General features: G+C 45.9%; 1 protein-coding gene and 1 pseudogene across 6 annotated transcripts in view; both read left to right on the forward strand.

Annotated features, from left to right (window-relative positions):
• LOC115154316 (nuclear receptor corepressor 1) overlaps positions 1-13,271 on the forward strand; it is a 101,657-nt gene extending 88,386 nt beyond the window's left edge. For 4 of the 6 annotated variants that reach the window (XM_029700407.1, XM_029700409.1, XM_029700410.1 and 1 more), the window contains 13 exons: positions 272-421; positions 3,213-3,410; positions 3,650-3,788; positions 6,025-6,491; positions 6,747-6,923; positions 7,602-7,750; positions 8,249-8,493; positions 8,728-8,874; positions 9,246-9,388; positions 9,655-9,708; positions 9,927-10,115; positions 10,344-10,520; positions 10,723-13,271. In XM_029700407.1, the coding sequence (XP_029556267.1) occupies positions 272-421; positions 3,213-3,410; positions 3,650-3,788; positions 6,025-6,491; positions 6,747-6,923; positions 7,602-7,750; positions 8,249-8,493; positions 8,728-8,874; positions 9,246-9,388; positions 9,655-9,708; positions 9,927-10,115; positions 10,344-10,520; positions 10,723-10,907 (2,420 nt within the window). In that variant the 3' untranslated portion in view covers positions 10,908-13,271. The remainder of the gene's footprint in view (positions 1-271; positions 422-3,212; positions 3,411-3,649; positions 3,789-6,024; positions 6,492-6,746; positions 6,924-7,601; positions 7,751-8,248; positions 8,494-8,727; positions 8,875-9,245; positions 9,389-9,654; positions 9,709-9,926; positions 10,116-10,343; positions 10,521-10,722) is intronic. The other 2 variants (XM_029700408.1, XM_029700411.1) reach the window with 2 other exon arrangements.
• A 479-nt stretch (positions 13,272-13,750) lies between these two features.
• The window catches only part of LOC115155093 (zinc finger SWIM domain-containing protein 7-like), a 45,340-nt pseudogene continuing 37,732 nt past the window's right edge, over positions 13,751-21,358 (forward strand).

Consider the following 21,358-nt stretch of genomic DNA (forward strand, 5'->3'; position numbering starts at 1 on the left):
ATTTTATAAATTGGGTATTGACAAACTTCCTGTTTTCATTTGCCCAGTGGTTGCCTCTTACAAGGTGACCAGCACTCCACACAACTTTTGAAAAGAAATTAAAAAGCAGCCCTTAAACAAATAAAAGTATTATTTTTGAGCACTGTTCAGAGTAAGGTGACTGGTAAAACCAAGGCTACTGTACACAGTGTTCATTCATAGCTCTTTAAATTGATCCTATGGATTTGGTTCATGTTGCTCACTGTTGGCCCTTTGCTTCTGTCTGTAAAAGGGATTATTGATCTAGCCCAGATGCCTCCAACTATCCTGTTGCCTCACCCTGGGGGAACAGGTACTCCCACTTTGGACCGCATCACCTACATCCCCGGAGCTCAACCCCCTTTCCCTCCTAGGCCATTCAACCAAGCCTCCATATCTCCAGGTGAGGACCCCATCCTGCCCCAACCCCAACCTGACACCCTTCTTGTTCCTTTGTGCCCTCCTCCTAACCTCACAGCCCCTTAAGCACTCTGCCCTGCTACACTCCCCTGAGTTCTGAGAATCTGAACATACCTATACGCACCTCTATGTACCAGATCTAAATAAACACATAGTTCAGTAACTTTTCTTCTCAAAATCAAACATTCGCTTTGTTGAAAGTACAATTTGAGATGGTACCATGTGACCGCTGTTGAAAGATTGTCTGGTCAACATCACGGTGATAGTCTAAACTTAAGCTTTGGATGTCTTCCTCTGTCTTCCATGACTTCTCCCTGGACCTCCTCAATGTCTACCTCTTGAACATCAGACTCTGAGGCATCATCTTCACTGCCACTTTCCAACCTTGTTGAGGATGGCTCGCTGTCGGGCTCAAAAAGCCTAACATTTGCCCGGATGGCCATCAATTTTTCAACCCTGGTCAGCCTGTTGCGGGATTTGGTGTGTGTGTTCCCAAACAAGGACCAGTTGCGCTCTGAGGCGGCTGATGTTGGTGCGATTTGGAGGATGATTGAGGCAACAGGGGAAAGAGCTTCAGATCCACAAAGTCCTTTCCACCAGGTGGCTGATGAGAGATGTTGGCACGACTGCCATATTGCATCCATCCCAAAGCCCTTGCTTGCAAGTGCACTTCGCCAGACTGCCAAGAGCCTTGCCCTTGTCCAGGCCAAGGTGGCGAGACACGATAGTGATGACACCCTAGGCCTTGTTGATCTCTGCACCAGACAGGATGCTCTTGCCAGCATACTTGGGGTCCAACATGTACGCTGTGGCGTGTATGGGCTTCAGGCAGAAGTCTTCACTCATTTTGATATCTTTCAGAACTGCAGTTTCCTCTGCTTGGCGCAACAGTGAAGTGGGCAGGGCAGTACGGATTTCTTCTCTTACATCCGCAAGTAGAGTCTGAACATCAGACAGAATGGCATTGTCTACCTCAATCTGTGCAATGGCTACTGCTATAGGTTTCAGGCTGCTTATCACTCTCCCAAAATACATCATCCAGGAGGATCCTCTTGATGGGGCTGTCCATATCGGCAGACTGTGAGATGGTCATTTCTTGGAGAGACTCCTTCCCCTCCAGGAGACTGTCAAACATGACACCACCACCCCAACGGGTGTTGCTGGGCAGCTTCAATGTGGTGCTCTTATTCTTCTCACTTTGCTTGGTGAGGTAGATTGCTGCTATAACTTGATGACCCTTCACATACCTAACCATTTCCTTGGCTCTCTTGTAGAGTGTATCCATTGTTTTCAGTGCCATGACGTCCTTGAGGAGCAGATTCAATGCATAAGCAGCACAGCCAATGGGTGTGAGGTTAGGACTCCTCCACTTTAGACCAAGCAGTCTTCATGTTCACAGCATTGTCTGTCACCAGTGCAAATACCTTCTGTGGTCCAAGGTCATTGATTACTGCCTTCAGCTCATCTGCAATGTAGAGACCGGTGTGTCTGTTGTCCCTTCTGTCTGTGCTCTTGTAGAATACTGGTTGAGGGGTGGAGCTGATGTAGTTAATTATTCCTTGCCCACGAACATTCGACCACCCATCAGAGATGATTGTAATGCAGTCTGCTTTCTCTATGATTTGCTTGACCTTGATCTCTGTTGAACTCTGCATCCAGCAAATGGGTGGATAAAGCATGTCTGGTTGGAGGGGTGTATGCTGGGCGAAGAACATTCAGAAATCTCTTCCAATACACATTGCCTGTGAGCATCAGAGGTGAACCAGTTGCATACACAGCTCGAGCAAGACATTCATCAGCCTTTCTCTGACTACGTTCCTCCACTGAGTCAAAATAAACTCCTGATTCCAGGAGGACCATGAACTGTTGCTATTGATAAGGTGTCTGATTCATCATTTTCACCTCGAATAGAAGTAGAGGGACTTTTGTCAGAGGTTGCTTGTTGTGAACGTTGAGGGAACTTTATGCACTTGGCCAGATTCTGCATCTTTGTTGCCTTCTTCACATATGATTTGGCACAGTATTTGCAGATGTACACAGCATTTCCTTCTACATTAACTGCAGTGAAATGTCTCTACACATCAGATAGTGCCTGTGGCATTTTCCTGTAAAGATAAGAATTTATTTTGTAAAAAAATAAATACAATTCCATGTACAGATAAATAGTTAAGCAGTTAGATTAAACAACTCCTTTTGTAAGATAAATGTTTTAAAATGAAACGTGTATGGCAACAGCGGAATTAACACTCAATTAGCAGGCTCAAGCAAGCTAAAACCCACATAGTAGCAAAAACGAACTAGCAGAAGTTATCAATGATTTAAACACGTTTTACTGTAGGCTACTATTTACTAGTTAACAAAAAATAATGTATGTCATATAAAATATATTCACCCCACCCAGTATCGTAATCAAAACTTACCAGAAAGCGTATAGTCCTTGGTTCAGACAGTGTAGTAGTGTGGGCTCAATAGCATCTCATTAGTGTGCAAGATCTTGTGAATCAGCTGTACATGTGATGGATGAATGCACTGTGCATGCAGAGGGTTGCAATTCTATTGATTTGGGGATAGTTTAAGAAACATATGCCACAATACCTAGAATTGCCTTGTGTATCCCACAGAAAAGGTTCACTGTTATAAGCTAACTTTGATGAATTTAAGCAAATTCCCAGGCTTAACTTCCCATGGAAATTTCCTGGAAAGTTTCCGACCCTTTGCAGCCCTAATGGTGTGTAACCCTGCTGTGTGTGTTGTCTGTTTCTTTGTGTCTACAGGCCACCAAGCCCACCTCGCAGCTACTGCAGCGGTCAACCAGGAGCGAGAGAGGGAGCGTGAGCGAGAAAGGGAGCGTGATCGGGAGCACCGAGAAAAAGAGAGAGAAAGGGAGCACAGGGAGCGGGAACAGGAGCAAAGACAACGAGAGCGTGAGCGAGCAGTGGCTGCAGCGGTTGCCAATGACTACATGCGTGGAGGTGAGACTCGTCATTATATTGTATAGTGCTGTACTGTGTCATCAATAATACAGAAATGCATGTGAATGTGAGCTATATAATAGTAGTTTATTTCGATTGGACCTGGCTGGACAGATGCTCTCACAGAGTTAAGGATTTATGTAGCCTGTCTTTTGCACAGTGTTGGAAAAGCCATTATATGCTTCCAACTTTGAGTTGTTCTTCTCTGTTATTGAAATCCGCTGTTATTTGTCCCCCAGGTCCAGGGCAGCCAGACAGACCAGGTAGCCGTGGATACCTGCGTAGCCCCTCCCCATCTATGAGGTCACAGGAAGCCCAGCAGCAGCGGCCCAGCATCTTCCAGGGAGCCAACAGCAAGGGCGTCATCACCCCCCTCATGTGAGTCTCTAAGCTTGCTCCGCTCTGGCCTGGTAAGCCCTGACCTTACCTCATGTACACTCTGAGTCTTAGTGGGTGTGTGTGTGTACTGTTAATCCATTCTTATGGGCATACTTTCAGTTGCAAACCGCAACACGTCAGGAGCATACCTGCCTGCACTAAATGTTATGCAGTTTGCAATGAAAACCCTGTACATGCCCACAAAACATAACAGCCCTTCTACTCTTTACCCTCTCCCTTGTTCTATATATTTACAGTACCAGTCAAAAGTTTGGACACACCTACTCATTCAAGGGTTTTTCTTTATTTTTACTATTTTCTACATTGTAGAATAATAGTGAAGACATCAAAACTATGAAATAACACATTTGGAATCATGTAGTAACCAAAAATGTAACCTTTGACTTGATGACAGTTTTGCACACTCTTGGCATTCTCTCAACCAACCAACTACAATGTAGAAAATAGTAAAAAATAAAGAAAAACCCTTGAATGAGTAGGTGTTCTAAAACTTTTGACCGTGTGTGCTGGACAAAAAATATAAACGCATTATGTAAAGTGTTGGGCCCATGTTTCATGACCTGAAATAAACATTTGTGAGCGTTTCTCCTTTGCCAAGATAATCCATCCTCCTCTGGCATATCAAGAATCTGATTAAACGGCATGATCATTACACAGGTGCACCTTGTGCTGGGGACAATACAAGGCGAATGTGTGGTTTTGTCATGCAACACAATGCCACAGATGTCTCAAGTTTTTAGGGAGCGTGCAGTTGGCATGTTGACTGCAAGAATGCCCACCAGAGCTGTTGCCAGAGAATTTAATGTTAATTTGGCAGTACCTCCAACCAGCCTCACAACCGCAGACAATGTGTATAGCTTCATGTGGGAGCAGTTTACCCCATGGTGGGGTTATGGTATGGGCAGGCATAAGCTACAGACAACGAACACAGTTGTATTTTATCAATGACAATTTGAATGCACAGAGAAACCGTGATGAGATCCTGAGGCCCATTGTCCAGCCATTCATCCGCCGCCATCACCTCATGTTTCAGCATGATAATGCACGACCCCACGTAGCAAGGGTTAGTGGTTAGAACGTTGGACTAGTAACCGAAAGGTTGCACGATCGAATCCCCGAGCTGACACGGTAAAAATCTGTCGTTCTGCCCCTGAACAAGGCAGGTAACCTACTGTTCCTCGGCCGTCATTGAAAATAAGAATTTGTTCTTAACTGACTTGCCTAGTTAAATAAAAGTAAAATAAAATGTAAAAAGTATCTTTACACAATTCCTGAAAGCTGAAAATGTCCCACTTCTTCCATGGCCTGCATACTCACCCATTGAGCATGTTTTGGGATGGTCTGGATCGATGTGTATGACAGCGTGTTCCAGTTCCCGCCAATATCCAGCAAGTTCGCACAGCCATTGAAGTGGAGTGGGACAACATTCCACAGGCTACAATCAACAGCCAGATCAACCCTATACGAAGGAGATGTGTTGCGCTGCGTGAGGCAAATGCTTGCACACCGTTCTGGTGCTCAACGTCCTTTCCAACCACTCCGCTAAAAACCATCCTGCGCTCACAGGGGAAGAAAGCGGTCGCTCCATTCATTAAAAGCACAATTTAACCCACACCCATCAATTTTTCTGACTACCTGGACCTACTATTTGGTTTTGAAGTATTGAAACCAAACCATATGATTTGAATGAAAAGTATTTTAATAAACATGAAGTGCTCATCATTTCAAATAGGCTACATGTCATATTAAACGGCATGTTAACTCTAAATACACTGCCTCTGCAGGAGCCAAACACGGAGCCTAAGATTTTTGGTACACCAGAAGTACATTCATTTCCAATGGAACGCTACGTTTGCCATGCAGCGTTGCAGAGGCAGTGTGTTCTGACTACCTGGACCTACTATTTGGTTTTGAATTATTGAAACCAAACCATATGATTTACTATTTGTTCTGTGTGTGTATGTATGTATGTATGTATATATATATATATATATACACACACAATGTTAACGCCTCCATCAACAATAGCATTGCATTTTGGTACACCAGAAGTACATTAATTTCCAATGGAACGCAGCGTTTGCCATGCAGCGTTGCAGAGGCAGTGTGTTCTGTGTGGTGCATACATATCCAGATGATACTGCATACCATTTTGCATGATGACGCTGTCGGTGTGATCGAGGCATAACCATCTACCTCTCTCTGCCCCCTCCAGGCCGGCAGCGGCAGCAGCCCAGGCAGGAGCCCGTTACAGCACTGCAGCCGATGCCCTGGCTGCCCTGGTGGACGCCGCCGCCTCCGCCCCTCAAATGGACGTCAACAAGGGCAAGGACTCCTCCAAGCACGACCGAGACGACGACATGTCTTTATCATCCTCAGTGGCCAGGCGGCAGCACGAGCAGCAGCAGGAGGCAGACAGGCGCTCCATGCAGTCTCCCTATGGCCCAATGTCTCTGCCAGGGGGGAAACTCCACCCAGGATACACTGAGGGGCCCAGTGGTCCCCAGGGGAGTAAGGACAAGGGTCCTCCCAGCAAGTCACGCATCGAGGAAGAGCTGAGGACCAGAGGAAAGACCACCATCACAGCCGCCAACTTCATTGACGTCATCATTACGAGCCAGATTGCCTCAGACAAGGACTCCCGGGAGAGAGGCTCCCAGAGCTCCGACTCCTCCAGCAGCTGTGAGTTTTCCACATAGAACAACATGGAACAGTATAGAACGTAGACACAATGGGACGGAAGGCAGTACAGAACACTGCTGTGGTGATTAGAGACCTGGATATAGATTTGGTTTGCGTTTTAATTCCCAACATTTCTAACATGTAAGACTTAACAACATAGCAAATAACAAAAAATAAATACAAATTATAATAATTTCTCATATGTTAGTGAGAGGGTTGTTTTTAAAGTGTGTGTGTCCGTGCCTGGCCCTGCAGTGTCGTCCAGTCGGTATGAGATCCCCAGTGGAGGAGCCATCGATGTGATCAGTCCAGCCAACTCTCCAGCCCAGTCCCAGCAGCAACAGCAGCAGGACGACAGGGACCGGGCCGACAGGGAGAGGGCTGACAGGGACCGAGCCGACAGGGACCGGGCCGCACAGGCAGCAGTACAAGGTGAGATAGCACTATATACTGTGAAAAATACATGAATGGGTTCTCAGTGCTGGTTTCCCTGATACAGATTAAGCCTGCACCTGGACTAAAATAAAGCTTGCTCAATAGTGAATATCTATTGAAAGTGCATTTCAATCAAAGGCTTAATGTGTCTGGGAAACTGGCCCTTACTGACCGGTAAAGCTCTATAGATGCCATGTATGGAGACTTGAAGTATTCTCTTGACGCTCTCAATCACTCTTTCGCAAGTACTGTTTTCCTTTTCCAAGGTTTAAGTTACCTACCATGTCCTTAATGAGTACAGTACAATCTCTACTCAACTGACTTCAATACAAAATTGAACCAACTCCGCTCTACAAGCTGTATTGAATTCAGGTTACTGCAGGCATACAGTATCTTATAGTGATGATATGGTGTAAACATACTACAACCCGAATGACTCTTCACCCGAGTCATCTGAGTACAACAGATATAGCAGACGACACCATTCCATTCCCCACTAGCCCCCGTCTGGTCAACAGACCGCTGCACAAGCTATTTCTGTCCGCTGGAGGCAAATGTATATCAGTTGGTGCTGGCATATACAATACAGTGCTACCCCTCCTCCCCCTCCCGCAACTCAGGTGTGTGTGTGTGTGTGTGTGTGTGTGTGTGTGTGTGTGGAATATTCTCACTCAGCAGCTGGCATGCGTCCCTTTGACATGATCCGCTACCGCCAGTCAGCAGAGTCCCAGCAGCCCCCCTCCTCCCAGGCTGACGGAGGGTACTCCCAGTCCCAGCAGGTCCCCAAGACCCACCGGGTCATGACCCTGGCTGACCACATCTCGGTAAGACACACTGGTAGCTTTCCACAGTTGCATGCCATGTCATTGCCTGCGCAGTCGGGCATCAGATTGATATATTATGTGTTTATCTAATATGTTAAACTAATCAAAGATCTATCAGGCAACTGCAATGTAGTCAGCCTGGAACGCACCCACTGCCTGAAGAAGAGTCCAATGACTCATTCATTCATAACCTTTTTTAACTGGGTTCCTGAATCCTGAGCCAAACTATCCATATTCTGTGTAACCAATACAAATTACTTTACCAAAAATGTATGTACAGTATGCCTCCTATACCACTTTTTGTTGAGTGATGATATCTTGAGTGATCCATCAACTGAACTGCAAATGATGATCTCAACAACTCTGACAACAGCCTCTACTAGACATCTTAAGAGAAATACTTTTAAGAGTAGTGACTGAAAATGTATGTGTGCCTCCAAGTACTAACATCTCCCTGATCTGTCTGTCCCCTTGTCCTCTCCTCTTTCTCCTTTATAGCATATCATCACCCAGGACTTTGCCAGGAACCAGGACCCTCCTCAGTCCTCCACTACCATCTCCTCCTCTGCCACCACCACATTCCAGAGTGCCCAGCTGCCCGTGTCTATCTTGGGCCCCGGGGGTCGTGCCAAGGGCCCCAGCCGCTACAGCCCAGAAAACCAGGCCCAGGTCTCATCACACCACCAGAGACAGACACCCAGCAGAGTGTCTCCCGATAATGCCCCTGACAAGCCCAGAGCCAGGTACAGTAACGGCACCCGCCGGTAGCCCAACATAGCCTCTTCACCAACCCAGCCTGGGACATAGTCATTAGGGTACACCATAGCAAAATGTTTTGCAACGAAAAACAAAAACTTGTGTTCAGGTAGTACCTCCATGCAAAACGTTTTCTCCCTACTGAACATAACCCCGGTGACACACCTCTGACCACTCCATCAGATTCTCACTTTTTGCACTTTTCCTCTGTGCCTCCCCAGACCTGGTAAATCCCCTGATCGGGGTGGCAGGGGGGCGATGGAGAGCTATGAGCCCATCTCCCCTCCCCAGAGCTACCAGGATAAACAACAAGAGGCCAGAGAGCAGCAGCAACCACAGAGGCGAGAGGCTGACCAGCCTGAGATGAGGTGTGTAGGACTGGTATATCTTCATAAGAAGTGGGCGTACTCCCATTTGTTTATATTCACCTTACATTGTCTTTCAATGTTATAACTAGGCATATTTGTATGTTTTGGTGTCTTTAAGGTTTAAGTGACAAACTAAAAAGCACTGATTTTTTTTTTGTATGTCTACATGCATTTGTGTGTGGATACTGGATACCTTCCCCTGGCACAAGGACACATGGATTCAGTGCCCATGGGTGGAATGTGTCTTGTGGGCAGCTGTGACCCATTTGGCATGCCAACGGAGTGGAAACTGGGGAGAGGTGGCACGCTAGCCTACTTAGCCATCTGCTGCCTGACTCTTAACCCCTGTGGTGGCCTTTCTCTGGTTACAGGGGTGACTCTCGCTCCCCTGGCAGTGTCAGCTACCTGCCCTCCTTCTTCACCAGGCTGGAGAACACCTCCCCTATGGTGAAATCCAAGAAGCAGGAGATCATTCGTAAGTTGAACTCCTCTGGTGTCAGTGATTCTGATGTTGGTAAGTGTGCTCTCTTCTTATCTACCTTGTACTAACGTCTTTTAAGAAAGCTTTCCAAAATGGAAATAATGAGACATTTGATGGAACTCAACTTATACAGTATTATATTAACATATAATGGGATGCATTGCACTCATTTCTCATTTTCACAAGGGGAAACATTCTAATAGGAAGGCATACTGTAAAACGACGAACAATGAACTCTGTCTTTAGCGGCATTTTAGTTTCAGACATTTTGTTTACTGTGCTATCATTTCTCCTTTCAGGAAATGCACAACCAGGCACAGAGATCTTCAACTTGCCTGCTGTGACCAGCTCAAGTGCGTTTTAGATATTTCTAACACCATCCCATTCTATCACCATTCAAACAAACTAGAATCATTTAAACCAGTGTTCAGTAAGCACCAAAATTGAATAAAATAAATTTCAACAAACGTTTTTCTAAATGTTTTCTGTTTGCATACCCTAAAGAACACGACCGTGCTGGCTGCTCCATATTTTCCCTGTCTAATCATCCATTGTGTGTTTGGCCCTCCAGGTAGCGTGAACCCCAGGAACCACTCCTTCAGCGACCCGGCCAGTAACCTGGGCCTGGAGGACATCATCCGAAAGGCCCTGATGGGGAACCTGGAAGAAAGGCCAGAGGAGCACCAGGAAGGGCCTCAGCCCAGCTCTAACACCCCCAGCAACGAGGCCCGCCAGGAGGCCAACCCTTCACCTAGCATGGGTCAGTGGCAAACAAGCACACATACAGCCAACTAAAACATTTATATAGGAATAGACACACAAATTCACATGCACACACAAGGAAATTACTGTCTCTATAGGCCCATCGTGGGAATCAAATTCTTAGAAATTCTGATATTTCCAACAAACTCACCAGACTAGTCCTAAGCTTTTGCTAACTCTATTGCATTATTGCTAACACTTTTGTATTTGTCTGATTGTCCAACAGGCAAACAGAAACTGCAGAGCAAAGCCAACAGCCGAAAGTCAAAGTCGCCCAACCCAGGCCAGGCATACGCAGCAGCAGGAGGGGAGCGGCCCTCGTCAGTCTCTTCCGTCCACTCAGAGGGAGACTACCACCAGCAGCCCCCAGCCTGGTCCTGGGAGGACCGGCCCTCGTCCACAGGTACTTAAGGCCCTTAGCCCCATATAAACCCTGACTGTCTGGCCATTTTTTTGAACATCATTCCACATTAACAGCCGCACAGGTATTCAGAAATCTAGATTTTATTTTCTTGTATCTCAAAAATAGATTTTCAGCCTGACATAAGACACAAAGAACAATCTGAATCCCTCTAATGACTATCCCGTCTCACTTTACTCCCTAGGCTCCATGCAGTTCCCCTATAACCCCTTGACCATGCGCATGCTGAGTAGCACACCCCCCTCCTCCATACAGGCCCAGCAGCCCCCACCTGGAGGCCCTCTGGGGCCCCAGCAGCAACAGCGTGTATGGGAGCGAGAGCCCCTACTGTCGGAGCAGTATGAGACCCTGTCAGACAGTGACGACTGAACCCTGCCACGAGAGTCCTACCTGCCCCCCATCCCACCCCAGAGGAAGGGCAGGCCTCTCAGTACAGGCCTGCATGCCCCCCCCCCAAAAAAAAACCTATCCTCACTCACTGGTGCTGATCGAGTGTGGGGAGAGCAGGGGGGTGTGGCGGTGTCCCTTTTGGTGCAAGTGCGCCCTCTAGCTGCCAGCAGGAGGAAAGGCAGCGAGTGACTTCTGACGGGCTGGAATCTTCAGGATGGACTGACTGACTCCCTTTACGTCCAGAAGCTTTGATACACAGCCTGCCAGGACGGAGAACGCCTGAGTGGAAGATATGATGAAAGATGAAGAACTTGTAATGTAAAAAGATGAAGAAGAAAAAACACTTTTTTTGTGGTCGATTTCTGTAAAGAAATGCTTTTGTCTTTAAGAAAAATCATTGTATGTAAATAGAGTAACCTTTTGCAGTGTTTTTTTTTCTGATTTTTAGTGATGCTTTTAAATGGATCCACTTTGTTTTTGAATGAATGGGGGGGTTAATCTTGAATATCAGTTGGTCTCTCCCTGTCCATCTCTTACCCCCCACCTATCTAGCACCACAGTGAAGCTGCGAGACAGAACCTGTGGGTTGTACTTGATAATGAGGGGAGAACAGAGAACTGTAGGAGAAGCCCTGACCACCAAGCACCACCAAAGCCTGTTGTGGACATAAGTGAATGAAACAAACACGTTAACATTTCAATTGCGGCTTTGTAATTTGATGCCTGTCTTTGCAACACTGTGGAGAAAGATGATGCATGGATGTAACAATATTCCCCCTGATCTAGAACTTAAAGAAAGCTTTTGTCAGTCAGTCACCACACCCTTGAGAAAAACAAAACTAATGTCTTTGGTACAAGTTGAGAACACTGGTGTAGGAGCAAGCAGAAAGGTGAAAGAAGACTAATTAATAAGCTTGATGTTGTTTCTTCTCCTCATGACTACTTCTGGGCCCCCATGTTGATCTGAACTCTGTCATTGAGCCAATAGTTTTTGGATTAAGCTGACCACCACTATGGTGGGTGTATTGTATGGCACACAGTCTGACCCGTAGCTATCCCTCTAGGGTTTCCAACAAGTGCAGAATGTTCTACTTACAGTACTCTGCAACCGATGTTGTCATGGTAACTAAAGTACATCAGGAACCTTTTCAAGAGGTTCGCCCATGCCTTGTGGCTGGAGGAAAAATAAGGCAGCTTTAAACACATTTTCTCAGAGATATAAGTTGGTGTTTTTTAATGTTTTTGTTTTGTATCCATAGTCATTTTTTTTTGTATACTGTCCAGACAGAAAACCAATTTGTGTGATTTGTCTTATGTTTTAGACAAAAAAAGACAACTAACCAAACACAAATGGTCTGCACCATTGTTGCACTTTTTGCTTTGTAACATTTGACAACAAAAGCATACTTTCTACCTGTTGTATAACTTATTCACGCTCCTGCAGAGGATTGTACTGAGATGTGCTTTGACTTTGCCCATCACTCATGGAAACCTGGATGTTTATGACCGAGTTCCTGTCTTCTCTTGTAGCTGGTACATGGTTTTGTAGTGTGACATGCATTGCAGTTTTACTTTTGTTTGGGGTACAGTCAAGATGTTAAGGAAGAGTTGCTTTTTTGCTGTCATGGTGACTATTCAAATCCATGGCCTCTTAATCTATTCTCTCTCAATATTCTAGATTAATATCGTCCGTTCTTTGGCAACAGACATGTAGCTTCTTTAAATTTTGAATTGTGACTAGGTCAACATTGATAATGACAGCAATGTTCCATTGCAAGTCCTTTATGTCCGGATATGTGAAAGCATACCACGTGTTTTGGTTCTCTCAGTTTTTGCTTTGCTTAAATAACAATCCCAATCTGCTCTAAACTAGATTTTTTTTAAATACATTTTTTTTTTAAGTCCTAGAGCTCAGATTTTAGCTATCATTTTCAACATCAGTTATTCAACATCCTATTTTTGATGGGATGTCAAGTGTTTACAACGGCAATGACAAAAAGTTTACAAAACTTGAATCTTAAAGACAATTGAAATGAAGACAGAAAATAATTTGTGCATCTTTACAGCTTGATGGATGAGTCCAAAATGGCAACCTATTCCCTATATAGTGTACTACTTTTGACAAGAGCCAGTGCTCCATATAGGGAATAGGGTGCCATTTGGGTGACATCCAATCTGTCAAACATCCAGTGCAAATTTGTTTTTGCCTGTTTAAAATTTGAGACTTGAAAACCCGTGTATCCCATGATGTTGAAATGCAATGTTTGTATCGCACAATGTCTCTTAGTAGTCTATTACAAGAGTTCAGACCAATCAATAAAGTGGATCAGTTCTCCACCTCAAATGTTTGCGTCTTTGTTTCCTTCTCTGATTGGTCATTGGCTTACAAGTTCTGAGACCTCCATCACTTAGTCTCTTGGCCTAGCCCTAAACTAACGGCTCCATCCAATACAAGGCAAGGCTCATCTATAAGTGGCGCAGCGGACTAAGGCACTGCATCTCAGTGCAAGAGGTGTCACTGCAGTCTCTGGTTTGAATCCAGGCTGCATCACATCTGGCAGTGATTGGGAGTCCCATAAGGTGGTGCACAATTGGCCTAGCGTTGTTTGGCTGGGGTAGGCCGTCATTGTAAATAAGAATTTGTTCATTATTTAACTAGGCACGTCAGTTAAGGTTAAATAAAAAATGAAAAAATCATTATGACTCCTAACAGTATAGTGAAATGACTAACAAAACAATCAACTTTCATCGCTAAAATGTTTTTGGTATGCCGAAGAACCCTCAATGGAACAGCCTTTTCACATTCCTGCTGAAGACTAACAGATGGTAGCTCAGGGCAAAAGCCAGCAGCAACAGCTGCAGAGTGGCGGTAACTCTGCGAGTGCAAGTTGTTTTGGTGTGGCGAAAAGAAAGGTTGCAGATTCCCTGATCCCTTTGCTACACTTGGACCAGAAATGCAATCTTTGGTCTGGACCGTGGGATCTCTGCCATGAGGTACGCCTGAAACTTTTTTTTAGAGAACAGACATGAATGATAGAGGTAAAAGTTCTAGTCTATGCTGTTTCTCATCGTTGTTTGACGGATCTGATCTCTCACCATATGTCCTCCGCTGCCCGGTCTCTTCAGGCCCACAGCAGGAGGTGGGAAGGGTCCTGGCGGATCAGGGTCGGTGCCCATTCGGACCATGACCAGTGGCTGGCCCAGGGAAAATAGCAGGAAATACATCCTGAATCTTCCCAGCCAGAGAGACATAGGGAACAGTTAAAGTTAGACGAGGACTCTACCTGGTCTATAGACAAAAATACAGAACGAAAGCTGTGTAATATAAGCTGATCACAACAAAAAGTTGATGGCTTATACAACAAATAGGCTAAGACTGTCAGTTAGCATCCATTTGGGGTTGTAAAGAAACATTGTAGTCAATGTGTGCTAAGGGCCTCCTTATTTGGGCAGTCCCACCTGAATACCTCACACCCCTCTGCCCATGACAGACGCTGGCCCCTCTTAAGTCCACCATGAGGATCCTGGATGGGGGCAGGCACCCTCGTCCATCCTTCTGCAATGACACACCACAGGTGCCGCAGAGACCTGAGATATCAACAGCTCCTTCCCTCATCCTGTTCAAGTTCCTCAAAAATAGGAAATGTATTGCTTAAATCCGGTGGTCTTCAATTCAGAAAATGTAATTTGAGAAACTAATGTAATTGCCCAGGTATAGGATTGCTCTTGGTATAAAGCACTACACTCAACAGTCTACTTTTATAGAAACGCCCATTTCATCTTACATTAAACATATCATACCACCTTTCCATTGGAGTCAAATTCATCCCAATAATTGTATGGGATAAATACAACCTAAACATGCTCCAAGAAATATAAATAAAGCAGCAGGACACTGGACTGATAGCGGTAGATATCAGAGATTGTTGGGAGGAGCTATAGGAGGACGGGCTCATTGTAATGGCTGGAATGGAATCAATGGAACGGAGTCAAACCAGTTTCCATGTTTGATGTGTTTGGTACCATTCCAATGATTCCATTCCAGCTATTACAATGAGCCCATCCTCCTATAGCTCCTCCCACCAGCCTACTCTTTTAGATATGTGTAGGGGTAAGGTGATTAGGTGTCAGAATATATGATAGAGTAGCAGCAGCGTAAATTATGATTGTATGTGAGTGTGTGTAGAGTCAGTATAAATGTGTGTGCATGTTATGTGCTTGTTGGAGTGTCAGTGTGTGTGTGTGTGTGTGTGTGTGTGTGTGTAGAGTCCTTTGAATGTGCATAGAGAAGAAAATACAAGGGTCACCTCAGATAGTCCGTGTAGCCATTCTGTTAGCTATTTAGCAGTCTGATGACTTGGGGATAGAAGCTGTTCAGGAGCCTGTTGGTGTCAGACTTGATGCACCGGTACCGCTTGCCGTACGGAAGCAGAGAGAACATTCTATGGCTTGGGTGGCTGAAGTCTAACAATTTTATGGGCCTTCCTTTCAAACTGCCTGATATAGAGGTCCTGGATGGCAGGGAGCTCAGCCCCAGATATGTACTGGACTGTTTACACCACCCTCTGTAGCGCCATGCAATTGAGGGAGGTGTTGTTGCCATACCAATCAGGGATGCAGCCAGTCAAGATGCTCTCAATGATGCAGCTGTCCCTGAGTCCTAAGTTTGGCGACGAGCTTGGAGGGAACATTGGTGTTGCACGCTGAGCTGTAGTCAATGAACAGCATTCTCACATAGGTATTCCTCTTATCTAAGTGGGTGAGGGCAGTGTGGAGTGCAATTAAGATTGCGTTGTCTATAGATCTGTTGGGGAAATATGCAAATTGAGTGGGTCTAAGCCTAGGGTGTCTGGGATGATGGAGTTGATCTGTTCCATACCAGCCTTTCAAAGCACTTCATGATTACAGATGTGAGTGCTACAGGGTGATAGTAATTGTGGCATAAAGCTTTAGAGTTCATTCCAACAGGAATGATGGTAGCCATTTTAAGACGTGGGGATTACAGACTGAAAATTACGGTTGAAAATTACCATGAATATGTCTGCCACCTGATCTGCACATTACATTTACATTTTATTCCTATATTGTCCTTTAACTCGTTAGATGACTCTGCGGAGATCGTAGAGGGACTTCCTATACTTGTTTCTGTCCTCAGTCGTCGCCTCAGGGTTGTCTGCAGTAGCCCTGTCTGCAGTATCCCTGTCTGCAGTATCCCTGTCTGCAGTAGCCCTGTCTGCAGTTCCCTGTCTGCAGTGGCCCTGTCTGCTGTAGCCCTGTCTGCAGTAACCCTGTATGCAGTAGCCCTGTATGCAGTAGCCCTGTCTGCAGTAGCCCTGTCTGCAGTAGCCCTGTATGCAGTAGCCCTGTCCTCCACTGATTTGAACGTACGTTTTTCACTATTATACAGTGGCCATATCAGACCTACAAGTCATATTATACCAGCTTGCAAAGTGATATTTAATTCCTATTGGAATCCAGCAATGCTGGTGATATCCAAGGAACTTTTATTTACCCAAAATCTGCATTCAGAATGACTGTCAAGGTTAGAAAGGCAAATATATAAAGAGACTAACAAACCATTTAAACCGGAACAACCATTTCAGTAACGGGTTCAATAAATCCAACTAACAGATTCCATTAGTTTAGAAACATGTATCTTATTTATCTTTGTGCATAACATTTATTAATCAATCAATGCCAAAACACAACAAACAAAAAATACATTGAAAATATATAAAAATCTAACTGCAATAGAGCATGCTGGGAAATGTGATAATGATGGCTGTGGTTTTGCCAGTCTAGCTTGACCAGCTAGACCAGGGGTATTCAGCTCTTAAACAACAAGGTCAGGAGCCTACTGGTTTTCTGTTCTACCTGAAGATTAATTGCACCCACCTGGTGTCCCAGGTCTAAGTCCCTGATTAGAGTGGAACAATGAAAAAACAAAGTGGAACTAGCTTTGAGGTCCAGAGTTGAGTTTGAGGGAGCTAGACTATGTAGGACCAGCATAGACCAGTATAGACTAGTTTGGTCACCAGCATCACCAGCATACCCTACTATTATTAGCTGCTCACTAGCATCACCAGCATACAAGCATGAGCTGGTCACCAGCATCACCAGCTTGACCAGCTGGTCAGCCAGCTTAACCAGCTAGCTAGACCATGCTGGTCAGACCAGCATAGAAGAGCATGGATCAGCATAAAACAGCATGGACCAGTTTGAAAATGTAGGCTGGTCTATGCTGTTTTTTTTAAGTAGGGTAGTTCTCATATAATTCTCCATATAGCAAGATGTGTTATTTAGGAAATGTTTTACTAACATACAATGTGTCTGCAGGCCTCAGTGTCAAGGATGGATGTAGATCAGGGGTATTCAACTACATTTACATTTACATTTACGTCAATTAGCAGACGCTCTTATCCAGAGCGACTTACAAATTGGTACATTCACCTTAAGATATCCAGTGGAACAACCACTTTTCAATTGTACATCTATATCTTTTTTGGGGGGGAGGGTAGGGGGGGGTTAGAAGGATTACTTAATCCTATCCCAGGTATTCCTTAAAGAGGTGGGGTTTCAGGTGTCTCCGGAAGGTGGTGATTGACTCCGCTGTCCTGGCGTCGTGAGGGAGCTTGTTCCACCATTGGGGTGCCAGAGCAGCGAACAGTTTTGACTGGGCTGAGCGGGAACTGTGCTTCCGCAGAGGTAGGGAGGTGAGCAGGCCAGAGGTGGATGAACGCAGTGCCCTTCTTTGGATGTAGGGACTGATCAGAGCCTGAAGGTACGGAGGTGCCGTTCCCCTCACAGCTCCGTTGGCAAGCACCATGGTCTTGTAGCAGATGCGAGCTTCAACTGGAAGACAGTGGAGTGTGTGGAGGAGCGGGGTGACGTGAGAGAACTTGGGAAGGTTGAACACCAGACGGGCTGCAGCGTTCTGGATGAGTTGTAGGGGTTTAATGGCACAGGCAGGGAGCCCCGCCAACAGCGAGTTGCAGTAATCCAGACAGGAGATGACAAGTGCCTGGATTAGGACCTGCGCCTTCCTGTGTGAGGCAGGGTCGTACTCTGCGAATGTTGTAGAACATGAACCTACAGGATCGGGTCACCGCCTTGATGTTAGTGTGTTGTCCAGGGTGTTGTCCAGGGTCACGCCAAGGCTCTTAGCACTCTGGGAGGAGGACACAATGGAGTTGTCAACCGTGATGGCGAGATCATGGAACGGGCAGTCCTTCCCCGGGAGGAAGAGCAGCTCCGTCTTGCCGAGGTTCAGCTTGAGGTGGTGATCCGTCTTCCACACTGATATGTCTGCCAGACATGCAGAGATGCGGTTTGCCACCTGGTTATCAGAAGAGGGAAAGGAGAAGATTAATTGTGTGTCGTCTGCGTAGCAATGATAGGAGAGACCATGTGAGGATATGACAGAGACAAGTGACTTAGTGTATAGCGAGAATAGGAGTGGGCCTAGAACTGAGCCCTGGGGGACACCAGTGGTGAGAGCACGTGGTGCGGCTATGGAACCCTGACCTGTTCACCGGATGTGCTTGCTGCACCCTCGACAACTACTATGATTATTATTATTTGACCATGCTGGTCATTTACGAAAATGTTAACATCTTGACCATGTTCTGTTATAATATCCACCCGGCACAGCCAGAAGAGGACTGGCCACCCCTCATAGCCTGGTTCCTCTCTAGGTTTCTTCCTAGGTTTTTGGCCTTTCTAGGGAGTTTTTCCTAGGGAGTTTTTCCTAGCCACCGTGCTTCTTTCACACGCATTGCTTGCTGTTTGGGGTTTTAGGCTGGGTTTCTGTACAGCACTTTGAGATATCAGCTGATGTACGAAGGGCTATATAAATACATTTGATTTGGTTTGATTTGATTCTTGCCATGCCACCTGGTATGAGCGACCTGTCAGGTAGGACGCAATCCAAGAGTGAGCCGCGCCAGAGATGCCCAACTCGGAGAGGGTGGAGAGGAGGATCTGATGGTTCATAGTATCAAAGGCAGCAGATAGGTCTAGAAGGATGAGAGCAGAGGCGAGAGTGTTAGCTTTAGCAGTGCTGAGAGCCTCTGTGACACAGAAAAGAGCAGTCTCAGTTGAATGACCAGTCTTGAAACCTGACTGATTTGGATCAAGAAGGTCATTCTGAGAGAGATAGCAAGAGAGCTGGCCAAGGACGGCACACTCAAGAGTTTTGGAGAGGAAAGAAAGAAGGGATACTGGTCTGTAGTTGTTGACATCGGAGGGATCGAGTGTTGGTTTTTTGAGAAGGGGTGCAACTCTCGCTCTCTTGAAGACGGAAGGGACGTAGCCAGCGGTCAAGGATGAGTTGATGAACGAGGTGAGGTAAGGGAGAAGGTCTCCGGAAATGGTCTGGAGAAGAGAGGAGGGGATAGGGTCAAGCGGGCAGGTTGTTGGGCGGCCGGCCGTCACAAGTCGCAATATTTCATCTCGAGAGAGAGGGGAGAAAGAGGTCAACGCATAGGGTAGGGCAATGTGAGCAGGACCAGCGGTGTCATTTGACTTAACAAACGAGGATCGGATGTCGTCAACCTTCTTTTCAAAATGGTTGGCAAAGTCGTCCACAGAGAGGGGGGGGGAGGGGGAGGAGGATTCAGGAGGGAGGAGAAGGTGGCAAAGAGCTTCCTAGGGTTAGAGGCAGATGCTTGGAATTTAGAGTGGTAGAAAGTAGCTTTAGCAGCAGAAACAGAGGAAGAAAATGTGGAGAGGAGGGAGTGAAAAGATGCCAGGTCCGCAGGGAGGCTAGTTTTTCTCCATTTCCGCTCGGCTGCCCGGAGCCCTGTTCTGTGAGCTCGCAATGAGTCGTCAAGCCACGGAGCAGGAGGGGAGGACTGAGCCGGCCGGGAGGATAGGGGACATAGAGAGTCAAAGGATGCAGAAAGGGAGGAGAGGAGGGTTGAGGAGGCAGAATCAGGAGATTGGTTGGAGAAGGGACTTATCAAGGCGTCAAGCTCATTGATGAACTCTCCAAGGGAACCTGGAGGGCGATAAATGATAAGGATGTTAAGCTTGACTGGGCTAGTGATTGTGACAGCATGGAATTCAAAGGAGGAGATAGACAGATGGGTCAGGGGAGAAAGAGAGAATGTCCACTTGGGAGAGATGAGGATTCCAGTCCCGCCACCCCGCTGACCAGATGCTCTTGGGGTATGCGAGAACACGTGGTCAGACGAGGAGAGAGCAGTAGGAGTAGCAGTGTTTTCTGTGATAATCCATGTTTCCGTCAAAGAAGTCAAGGGACTGGAGGGTAGCATAGGCTGAGATGAACTCTGCCTTGTTGGCCGCAGACCGGCAGTTCCAGAGGCTGCCGGAGACCTGGAACTCCACGTGGGTTGTGGGCGCTGGGACCACCAGGTTAGAGTGGCAGCGGCCATGCGGTGTGAAGCGTTTGTGTGGCCTGTGCAGAGAGGAGAGAACAGGGATAGACAGACACATAGTTGACAGGCTACAGGAGAGGCTACGCTAATGCAAAGGAGATTGGAATGAAAATTAACTAAACAACTGGGGAAGCGAGAGAGCAGGGCCTCCCTCACTAACCATTCACTGAAACACTCAAATATAACTATTCCAACTTCCACTTAGAAACTATAATTGATGTAAACTACAGTGGTTCAATGTTTCCAGGAATAGGCTCAAACTTAGTTTATTCAGCTAGATAACTTGGTACAGTATTCTTCCATGAAACCCACCCAGTGCACCGTGTCTTATGACGCCGTAGCTAACTAGCATGCTAGCATCCAATAACACACGGTTAGCACTAATACTTGGTTACAACAAACTACCAATGGATCATTCGTGTCCGTGTCCTTTCATAACGCAGAAGTAATTAAACGTTGGCTAGCTAACACAAAGTCAGTCCTGCTAGCTACACAAGTGGACTACACAACTCGAAAGCTTACGTTGCAAAAATCTTATTGACAAAAAATGATACAGTACTGCTAGCTGGTAGCTGGTAGAGTTGGCTAGCTAGCAGTGGCTGCGTTTACCTTTATCTTTGATACAAAGACAACTATGTAGCTAGCTAACATTACACTAACTACTATTTGGGAAGGCCACACACATTTCCTTCACAAACCTCTTGTTAGTAGAAATAAATTGTTTCAGTTGGTAAGCTAATTTCCTGCATTTCAACACATTTTGCCATGGGGCGGAGATACATTTTTACAGTTTTAAAGCTAATTTCCTGTAATTCTACTCATTTTGGCATGTCTTATGTGTGTTCATATGATACCTGAGTGACTCAACAAAATCAATGGGGGTCGAGGTCCCGGGTCACGTAATCCGGCCATGATAACTACAATATTTAGATAGCTGGTTAGCCTAATTTATCTAGAAAACATGGGCTAGTTGGTCAACTGGACATTTTCATCAGGATATAAATAGCTCTCTAAGGCCTGTCAGTGAATGACT

Source organism: Salmo trutta, chromosome 19 (genome assembly GCF_901001165.1).
Source record: "Salmo trutta chromosome 19, fSalTru1.1, whole genome shotgun sequence".
Classification (NCBI taxonomy): domain Eukaryota; kingdom Metazoa; phylum Chordata; class Actinopteri; order Salmoniformes; family Salmonidae; genus Salmo; species Salmo trutta.